Source organism: Priapulus caudatus, unplaced genomic scaffold, assembly GCF_000485595.1.
Source record: "Priapulus caudatus unplaced genomic scaffold, Priapulus_caudatus-5.0.1 Scaffold89, whole genome shotgun sequence".
NCBI classification, from domain to species: Eukaryota; Metazoa; Priapulida; class Priapulimorpha; order Priapulimorphida; family Priapulidae; genus Priapulus; species Priapulus caudatus.
Window position 1 is genome coordinate 238768 of NW_014577150.1, and position 11513 is coordinate 250280.

At 38.8% G+C, this 11513-nt stretch overlaps 1 protein-coding gene across 2 annotated transcripts in view; it reads left to right on the top strand.

Annotated features, from left to right (window-relative positions):
* LOC106804828 overlaps positions 1–11513 on the top strand; it is a 40227-nt gene that overhangs the window by 10611 nt on the left and 18103 nt on the right. The window contains exons 2-4 of one of the 2 annotated variants that reach the window (XM_014806178.1): positions 9400–9480; positions 10254–10394; positions 10604–11194. The exons of the other annotated variant lie outside the window; for it this stretch is intronic. Of the exons in view, the coding sequence (XP_014661664.1) occupies positions 9400–9480; positions 10254–10394; positions 10604–10791 (410 nt within the window). The 3' untranslated portion in view covers positions 10792–11194. Of the gene's footprint in view, positions 1–9399; positions 9481–10253; positions 10395–10603; positions 11195–11513 lie in introns of those variants that run through there. 2 annotated transcript variants of the gene reach the window in all.

Here is an 11513-nt window from a genome sequence, read left to right on the forward strand (position 1 = left end):
TTTTTTGCAAAAAATTAGGTTTTTGAATTTTTATCCTATATACACAAATATGATAGAATGCCATTTCAGTAATCATGAACATCCTTAGTTTACACCAAAATATTGAAATTGTTTAAAGTCCCTCCCGGCAGTGCAAAGTAACCCCATATTACGGTAATTAAATAAGGAATACAGTGGCACACTATTCACTGCTTCTGTGTCGTGCAGGTTTAGATGATAGTACCTGCTCAGCAAATTTTGATGAAAATGGTCATGTTTTGTTGCGATTACTTTTACTGCAATCATTTATAACCATTTGGCATTTTAGGAAACTATTTCGATTTTTTGTTGTAAGAGCAAACCTTGATGGGAGCTAAAGAGCAGCCAATTGTTACGGATTGTTCACTTTTCATTAAAGATGAGGCAAAAAAACATGTCGCGGACATGCTTTTAAGTCCTTTTAAAATTATATACTAGTAAGTTAACTATTGACTTGTCTATAGAACTATTGTGAGCTTTGAGTGGCGCCACCGTCGTTGTAATCAAACTCTAGTCGTTGGTTTTAAAACATAAAAAAAAAAGAATTTCTAATGGTGATTGAACCATGAAACTTTTTTTAGCGTAATTTTAACCTAAATTAACTGAAAATAACCATAGAACCTAGAGTAAAGGATCTCTTTAAGAAACATTTATAATTTTTTTCAACACGTTTTCTCACATCTAACTTATTCTCAGTAGTGCAGCTTTCATACCATTTCTTCAGGAAGAGAAATAGCTTGACAAAGTAGTATGGCCTTTAAATTTAGTGTTCACATGTGCAATGCTACAGACTTAGGATAGCAAACTTGCCAAGTTTCTCAGTATCTATCTGGATACTGTGTAACGCAAGTTCAACAAACGATTATAATTTTATAATAAACCGAACTAGATCACGTAATGGTGCAATACCAAGATCATCATTGCCTTTAAGGCAGTGCATTGGGGCAGCCTCGACTATGTAAAAATTCCCGTTTTATCTCTAATTACACATTGCTTATGGCATGTAAGCAATAAAATTATGAATTTGTTAGTGCTCAAAGGTTTGATGCTCGTATATATTGGCAGTGCGCGAAATTAGCGCTATTTTGCTGGCTGCCGCCAGTTCAACCCCCCATATAATCATCGGTCCACTTGGCCTATTCAAAATTTTGCCTATCTTGCCTTTATATCAACAATATTTACTTAATACAATATTACTATAAGTAATAGTATTTACTTAGTGACTAGTACTGACTACTAAGAAGTAAATCATGTTCCAGCAATTCTTGTCAAACAAGTAGAACTCCACTGATGGCAATGAAATACTGAAATACTACGAGTATGCCTAATAAACACAAAGTGAATACTTTTATTGTTAAGGGAATAAATTGAACAAAATTAAGGGCCTGTTCAAACTTGTAAGGGCCTGTTCAATTTGTCTAAAGGGCCGGACACACCAGGCGATTGCATCGGGCGATGGCATCGGCAAGAAAATCGCCTGGTGTGTCCACTCAATCGCCGCCGATTTCATCGCCCGATGCCATCGGCCGATGCCATCGCACAGATCAAAACGTTTTGATATTATCGCCCGATGCCATCGGCCGATGCAATCGCCTGGTGTGTCCGCGACCGGCGATAACATCGCCCGATTTTACAATTCATCAGCCAATCAGAGTTCATCAGCTAAGCGCACTGCGCGCGCAAGAATCGGGCGATGCCATCGGCCGATGCCATCGCCCGATGCAATCGCCTGGTGTGTCCGGCCCTTTAAGGCCTGTTTAAAATTTTGGCGAATTTCATGCCTTGTATTGGTGTTTGTGATTTTATAACTCTGGGTATGATGTTCCATATATATGTATGGAAACAAAGCGGATGAAGTAGCACAGCTGTAGCACACCTATATTGTATCCATGTGTGTGAATAGCTGAATTAGCTGGTGTATAATGAACATAGCAGGTTTCCTCGTCATCTTTTGGGAAGCTATGGTGTGCTCTGTCTTGGATACCCTTATCCCATCAATGCCAGCGGGAAACTCCTGATTGAACGGTGAGTATATTTCTATTTCCATGTATGTAGTAGTTATTTATACCTAGCGATGTTTTAATGTCATTACAGAGGCCAAAGATGACTCTGTTGATGTTTTGGTTCAAATTTGCATGTATTACTAATGGTACTAATAAGATTACTGATAGTACGTCAGGAGGTAGTAAATAATTCATTTATAAGGATTTTGTAGTACTATTGAAATTGTATTACATCCACATGATATACAGTTTGTCAATTTGAAAACCCAATATCTATAAAGCTACCAGCAGAATTCATCTTCTATGTGGTATGCATAGTTACTATGCATAGCTCTGCTACGCCACAAACAAGTGAGCCAGCCACAAAAAATTAAAAGTGACATGGACTTTCAGGCTTTTTTGAGTGTGAACTGTATAGTTAACACAAATGTAGTTTAATCAAATTAGCTTCAAAACACGTTAGTGACTTGTATCTATTTATATAGAGGTAATATTCGCACTTTGCGTGTAAGTGGTACCGTATGCATTTCGTTTATTCAGACTGCAGTGTGGAAATGTGGATTTATCCTGTTCCAATCTTCGTCCTACTGTGTTATTCTAATGGGACATACATTTTATAGACATAAGGCTACAGTAGCTAGAGCTTTTTTCGTTGTCTGTTTTCAACCTTAAGTAGGTATCCCTTAAAGCGATATGACACCGTAGACCTTTAGGGTATATTATGATAGTAAGTGCATAAATAATAGTATATACCTACAAATTTCTATAATCATGCATTCACGTTTGTCATAAAACAACAATTAGTTTCGAAATCTTTATTTTTGACCACTGACATGACACGCTGCAATTGTGCTGCCACCCTGACGAAGTTGTGCTTTGCTTATTTATTTTGCAAGTTACAGACCGAGGGCTAATCACAAAAGTGCAATTATATTTATACCTATAACCGCTATTTAACCAAACTATTTTTATTTTAGGACAAATTCGCCTATATTTTAACTAAATCTAAAAGTTGTTTGTAAGATATTGCAATCCTTCTCCTCTTAAATTTTAAATAAATAAGAAACACCCTCGGTCTGTAGCCTGCAGCTGAAAATTTGCGATGCACAACTTTGGAAGTAGATGGGCTAGTAATGACGCCACCGTCGTTGCAAGAAACGATACAGCTGTTAGTTTAAAAATGTTTAAAAAATATTTGTAATGAATATTGAACAATCAAATTTTTCATGTAGCGATATTTAAACCTATTTTAACTGAAAATATGCAAGGAACCTAGGGGTCATGTGTCCCTTTAACTCAACACATTACACAACTAGACAGAGGGCACTCAAAGAGAGTACATACCTCCGCGAGCGTGTAACATGTATACATGTGTATAACAGCTGGCTCGCTGCTGGCTGCTGCCGACTGAACGCCCTAAGGCGAGCTGCTGCTGACTGGATGCCCTAAGGCGGGCTGGTTCTGAATCGATCACGCCAACGCGTGTAACATGTATACATGTGTATAATAGCTGGCTCGCTGCTGGCTACACACACACACGAACACACACACGAGAGCGATTACATTACCTCCCTGCAACTCCGTTGCGCGGAGGTAATTACTAGTGCAAGGTATTGATTTTTGAATATATGGTTGTGCACACAGAATACATGAAGTAAACGCTCATGTAAATATCAGGAGTGTATAATATAGACTATTATACACTTCTGTAAATATGCCATGTAGTATGTGTCATCACATATCAGCCACAATATGTAGTGGAAGCCTAGTACCCATAACTTTGGATCAAAATAAAATAAATATACATTGTGGTTATTGCACTTTTGCGCGTGTCTAAGCTACTGTGTTGTGTTGCACAGACATTTCAACAACTTATATTTACTGCAAAAATATATTTCCTGTAGTAAAAAGTTTTGCATAATAATTTTTCCGTGGCTGCTCCTTCATAGTGTGCAATCCTACTGCATGCATTGCAGTGCAACTGTTTCAGACCACTTGCTTGATTTCGCAGTAATACTGCACAGAGCTATTCTAAGGCATTTTAATGAATGTAAATGCATGTTATTAAACGGCAGGTGGAAGCTATCCTATCATTTCCCATGTAATTCTCATCATTTTGGCGCTGTGAATTTCAGTAGCGATATACTTTTAGTATAATGCACACCATATTATACCCTAGTAGCAGGAACTGATCTATTTATTGTGTAGTTCTCTTCAGCTAGATTTGTGTTATATCAAAAACGTTGACTACCGATTCGTACAAATGCATGAATGTTTGAGACACTTGAAACTGATCCATGTATTACAGTGGCAGTGATGCTACTCAAGGCAAGGTTAAACTGCATGCGTTCACCAATAAAAGCTAAAATTACCTGATGGTGCAAAATGATGTTGTAAATGTCAGCTCTCACAATTTTAAACGTGCAGCTGTTTAACTGATTAGTACGGTTACACAGATTATAGACGTTTACTACCAAATGTTGGAAGATCGCAATGGCAGCTCTCATATAATTCTTGCGTTGCACATGGTGTTTTCTGCTTTCTTCTGCGTCAGTCTTTCGTTATAGTCGGAGAAGTTTTTAATGTAAAAACAGGGTTAGGATCCCTTCTCGCGGCGGGGGGGGGGGTGAGTGTTCTGGGAAGTTTCCCCCAGCAAAATTTTAGAAATCTGAATGTCTTGGACTGCATTTGAGGCAACCTGAAACCATTTTCACAACGTCGATGTTAAATTTAACAATGGCGGTGCGTCACTGTGCCTCTTATGTATAAGAAACCCTGAAAAGTAAACCTAATCCTTGCCCAATGCTGTGCCAGACAGCGTTGTTTCACTATAACGTTCCTAACCTTTATATGTCGAGTATTCTGACAACGTTTTATGACCTGGCCGATTCGTTATATAACGTCGTAACTCAACATGGACTACTTTGTATGCCATGTCGCCTTTCTCATCTTGGAGTGCTACGCTCTCTTGAGGAGCGTCACATCCTCCAAGAATTTTGTCATCATCACCGGCAGATTCATCATTGCTAACGTCGTGATCAATATCTTGATCAATAGTGTCATTACTTGCAGTACCGTACATGACTGCGTTTTGTTGGTAGGGCAGGCTGAATTTACTTTTGGATGAGGGTGCCATACTGATACTTGGTACTGACCCTGCTCCATTGCTGTCTGCATCGTCGTCACCACCATTAGATTCATAATGTCAATAGGGACCCCAGTAAGAGTGGGAAAGGTACCCCTTCGTCTCAGTGACTCGCCACTATTCTCCTCCCATCACGTATAGTACCATAGTACCACCCATCACACAAATTGAACTACTATTTGCATCTATGATCAATGTTTCTTTAACATTTCAATGAATTTATGTACAATACTAAGTACTGTACATTTTACTGTATATATCATATGTAACGTATTTTATGGGGCAAAGTGAAGATGAGGATATATTTATAGATAACTAGCGTGTTTCATCTATTTCGTATATATAGAGAAAATACATTAACATTGGTCCCATTAACGTCATGCTTTACCACGACTTTAAGCGAGGACTGTATTTAATATCTTTTTGGTTACCTACATCTTGATCGATCTTATAGTAATGGAAATCTAGCTAAATTGTCTAAATAATCTAGCTAAATTGGAATTGACAAAAATAACATTTGTGACCTCGGAATTTTAATAGGCCTACCTGTCAAGAGGTTAGGAAATTCTAAACCAACGTCCGAGAAAAGAAGCAGGTAGCTAGTGAAATGTTTTGCGTGCCTAAAAAAGGCAAATTTAATGAGGAATCTATATTTATAAATATGATTACACTTTGCATGCCACTGTAGAATATGTCACTCTGGCAGGTTATATGAATGATTTTAATCGATGACTATTGCATTGAAATTTAGTTTTTCTTTTGATTTCGTTAAGGTAAATTGTAATTAATACTGTATTTTCTATTTATATATTGTGGTCAGTATATCTCTAAGTTATAGATGAATAATTTTTACTATTCAGATAAATAGAGCCATATGTCATAAGTAAATGAATTTTTTCTATCACTAGAATCTTTACGGTATAAATGGTTGTATAAAACCTGATTAATGTTTGTTCTTCCCATGGAACGTATAATTCTGGAACAGTGAGAATTAGGCTACCAGATTGGATGTCATGACATTGTCATCTGAAAAATATAAAGGTGATAAGAAGGAATTGTTTCGGAATCAACATGAACCTAACTGACAACTCTGTCGGTATACAGAAGTAAGCAACTTGCAGGAAGGAAGGGCCTGATTTCATGCAAGTTTCATTTGTATATTAGCAGTCCCAAACTGAATGATTTGTTGTTCAAGCAATTAACAAATTTTTTTCTTCAACAATAGAGAGGGGAAACAAACAAACAAACAAACAAACAACAAACATATTTTGTTAACTATATTGTGCTCATGTTTCTGCTAGCATCACGTACTTGTCTTAACTGCAGCGTATACGAAACTAGTAATATTTGCTCATGTTCGGGAACGTGATGTATACAGAGTTGTATGTTGTGAGCGAATATAATTATCTTCCTGCGACGAAATTTCTGTATGAACTGTTGGTGAAATTTTTAAATACAGATAGCTTTTGTCTGCAAATTAACATGACCTTTCATACTGCGTAGATTAAATGCTGAATGCTCTCCATTTTATAGACTGACTAATTTCGTTCTAGGAAATTGCAAGTTCTATTTGAAATGGCAACATTTTGTATGGTTTTTAGCTTATCTGACATAGTCAGATGCAGCTTGTAAAATCGCATGAGCGTGCGTGGCGTCCGTGCGTGCGTGCTCCGTCCGTCGTCAACAGTTTGGCCACAAATCTTAACCGCCTCGACGTACGGTCACGATATCGACGGTCGGGCGTCGGTCGAGTTAGGATGTTGAAGCTGGGGTCAAAGGTCAAAGGTCAAGAGGTGTAAAAGAAGGGGAACATTCCTCCTTAACTTAAGGTATAGGGAGGAAATGCAGAATGCGCGCACAAATCTAAACGCTCGACCTAGGCCGTGATAGTCGGTGATATAACACGTCATGGTAGGAAAAGCCATCACTGTGGCTGAAATTGGAGGTCGAAGGTCAATGGCGAGCACAGGGCAGATTTTAGACATTTTCTGAGACATGGCTGACGGAGCCGATTGAAAAACTTTTTTTGCTTTCACGCGTGACCTACCATTTTTATGGCTTTATTGAAAAGGACATGAAATGTACTTTCCGCTGACATGCGAAGAGTAAGTGTCTTATAACCTTTTGACCTGAAAGGAAGTGTATAAACATGGATTTCGTTGACTTGTTACACAAGGACTGACTAGCTTTGCTTATTGTGGATGTGAGGCTACAGTTGCACAGATCAATGATTTCTTATATACTTGTATTCGATGAACTCAATGGAAGTGAGGATATCACGCAGCGAAGGGTGATGCAGTCTTGATTATGATGACACTTTGCACGCGCCCATCTCGCGCAACTGCTTTTGGGCAATTGAGCCAACTCGACCGCGCCAGCCTCGCCCCATCACTTTGGGGCCCCCACGGACCACGCACTACGCTTAGCGCTCGACGGCATATCCATGAAACATGTTAATATGCGAAGTTCATTAGTTTACATCAGCTGTATCTTATTACGTGACTACCGGTATATGCAAAATGCCTGCTATTCATAGATTTGAGATCTGTATTAGTAGTATCCTCGATATATGCTCTGAGCGCGAACGCGGTGGCGGGAGGGCGCACTTGATTCGGTTGCCAGTGAGTTTATCAGAAAAATACCCGGCTACAGTACACGTCAGTTGAGCGCTGTAGCTCTGCGGCACTTGTCGTCTAAACTGCCTAATCACTGTTACATTTAGGGCGGATACAATTTCCGTGATTATTATAGGTAATATATCAAACATCACTAGCTTTTTATGCGAAAGCCTACCATAAAAATATTCATTCATGCATCTATGTCAGCTTTGAACTTTTCGTAACAAAATTTTTGGCTTTGCTGTGCCGTGTTGTGTTTTCAAAAAGAAAATGGCAAATGGTATTCAGGGGCGTAGCTAGGGTGAATTGGATGTGTACGCACACAGGCGGGGGGTCTGGGGGGTCGTCCCCGACAAAATTTTGAAAATGTAGATCGCAGGAGATGGTATTTGAGGCACGTTTGAGTAAATGTACAGCCTTCATTCTGACTACGACATTTATTTTTTTAGTAGAACTATTCTCTTCATGAGCAAGAAGATGTGATCACTATAGATCACTATAACTAATCATGTAATTTTCGTTTTATTATCAAGACATGTTGAACTAACGCACATTCTTAAACTCTCTCTTTTTCTCTCTCCCTCTCTGTGTGCGTGCGTGCGTGCGTGCGTGCGTGCGTGCGTGCGTTCATGCGAGCGAGCTTATGCGTCTCCGGGTGCGTGGGGGCGCGTGTGTGCTCAAACACACACATCACTCATTGCACATCACATCACATCACGGCATTGTTTAAGTCGCGTTCATTGTTCAATGTGTAGGGGTGACCACTGCTGGGATGAGGGCGACAGCAAAACTCTTTCTTGGGATTGTGGAAAAGCTGCAAAAGGGTTGTAACCTGCTTTGCCACTCAATTATATAATTTAACCTATGCATCAGGTGACGTTTTGTACAGCCGCGCGACTATGTAAAAATATTGTTAGTCCAACAGAGGGGGGTAGCTAGCCACCCAATCCCCCTCCCCCCTAAATCCGCCACTGATGTAGTACGTTTGTGAGTAGAGATATCTCGATATATATAAACAATTTAGTCTGGCTGTCTCTCGCTCTCCCTCTCCCTCCCCCCCCCTTTCTCTCTCTCTCTCTCTGCAATAAAAATAATGTTTGGTGAAAGGATGTGTACGCAACTGCGTATCTGCGTTATGGTAGCTACGCCCCTGGTAGTTGATTTTGTCCTGCGGATATAATGTCATAGCAAGACACCACGTGATGACAGCTTACCAAAAAGCTGGTCTCAAATGTTATTAGCAGATAGAATTGCATGCCGACTGAAAGAAATTTGACATTTTGATAATATTATAAAATATTTGTATAAAATACAAATATTCTATATAATATTTGGGAGAGCAGGAACGTTTAGCACAGTGCTGGCTAGGACCATTCTGGGAAATGTGTATTTAAGAGAATTGCACTCATTCCAAAGAATTTTTGGACTTAATTTATTAGGATGAAAGAATTTCTAGGAAGACATTAGATAGATATGTTCCTGGTACTATAGTTGCACTTGATTGTCAGAAAATATTAAGGTGAAAAATGTTTTGGCATATAAGTACATAGCTAGTAAGCGGACACTTTATGTAGACTTTTCTAAAGGTTGCTCGTTTCATTTTTCTATATTTCAGATGCAGCGACAGAGTGCTTTGAATGCCACTATACAAATGAACCTGGGGGTGATGTGACACAGAAACTAGCCAACACCTTCAGTAAGGAGATTCACTGTTTTTCCTGGAAATCTTAATAATTAAAACGATGCTATATATATGTGACCTGCTCCAGCAAATACAGGATTAAGTAGGAAATTCTACAAATTGAGTTATGTGCATATCTGAATAGATAATTTAATTACCTTTAAAATTATATATAATATTTGGCTATATCTAAAGAATTGACCGATCTACAGCAATTTGAAGATCGGAAACCGACTTATTCCGGAATATGCAGCTTTTGAGATAAAGCGTTCCGGTTAAGAGGCCCAGTCGGGGATAAGCGGTCAGGGGCCCTCAGGCACACTTTTTTTTTTAATTAAAAATAACCAAAATAATCTAGAGATATCTGAACCTATATATCTGGATTAAATATGCACTTAGGAACTTATTTTTGTAAAAATCTCATTTTTGTCCAGGTAGGCCATTTTCAGCATTTACATGTGTTCGTGCTCATTGCTCAAAACAATGACTTGCGACTTAGTCCGTATTATGCTGGAGCGGGTCACATATATTATATATTATATATCAGGAAATTATTGGAAATATTATTAATATTATATAAATTCGTGCTGCACTTGAGTGATAAGAATTAATATGTGAATGTATTCCATTTTAAATTGATAATTATTTGGCCCCTGTTCTGTAGTGACATTTGCAAGTTACTGTTCATCAAATGTGCTGTGCACAACTTGGTTGTTTCTGCTGCTTTAATGTCTGTAAACCAAATTGGTATTTCTTTATTGATGTGTCTGCTGATCTGTTTGCTATAGGTGTTATAAATTTTCAAGAGAATCTGCAGAATTCCCCATCTTCAACATATTGTGGCGATCAGGCTAACCTTGCGCCTGGTGACCGTTCAAAGTCGGTTTCCTGTGAGGGTGCATGTTTCAAGTTCAAGTTCATACAAGGCGGTTAGTAACCATAACCTTTAATGTTGCTGGAAATTTAATTTGCATGCGTGTTGTGTTTTTCGATTTATTATGTTTAGCAGTTACAATTAATGATATTCATACGTCAGTTCTTTTGATTCACTGATTACTGTACAGGTAGATTTGTTGCTATTGTGAGGTATTCACTATCACATTTCAAATTTTTTCCCATCTTTTTTTCTTTATTTTAGTTACCCAGTGGGTGGCCAGGGGTTGCATGCACGTACCTGCGGATGAAAAGTGTGACAAGCAATCTCCTGGCAACAGCGAAGTGTGGTCGTGCTTCTGTACGGGGGATTACTGTAATGGAGCAAGCTCTCACAGATTTACCCTCGCTGCTGCATTGTGGACCGTGCTTAGCACTGCTCTGCTTCTGTAAGCTAAAACCATTCCTCGTGGATACACAATAGCAGCTATATTCGATCATTCCATGCTAGTTGTTCGCTAGCATTAACTATGTAAGCATAGTGGTTTCAGCTGGTAGTGGGTGCAGATGAATGGTGATTATGGTGTAGATGTTGTAAATGTCATTAATCGCATGGTTGCTCTTCGGCTTTCCTTCGGAGTATTTAAATCCATTCGCGAACTAGATTATAAACTTGTTCACTTGCATGAAGAAATCGATAACAATGCGTGTGAAATTCGTGTGAAGTTACTTTAGTTAGCAATAGATCATTTCATATCGTAAACGAAAATGGTTGTCATGACATTGTATATCTTGTATATCTCTGTCTGTTCTGTTATATCATTAGGTTGTGAAATTAAATGTGTTGAACCTAGTATGTATTACTGTACTTCTGTTTTATCATATACAAGTGAAATTAATACTGTGAAGCAAACCAGCATCGTTTCACCTACGATTTTTAGCTCATCTGACATAGTCAGATGCAGCTTGTAGAATCGCTTGATCGTCCGTCCGTGCGTCCGTCCGTCCGTCAACAGTTGGGCACAAATCTTAACCGCTCGACGTACGGTCACGATATTCGGCACATTGGGGGGGATCGTCAAAACGAGTTGGGCTGTCGAAGCTGGGGGTCAAAGGTCAAAGGTCAAGAGGTGTAAAAGAAGGGGGAACATTCACTCCTTAACTTAAGGTATAGG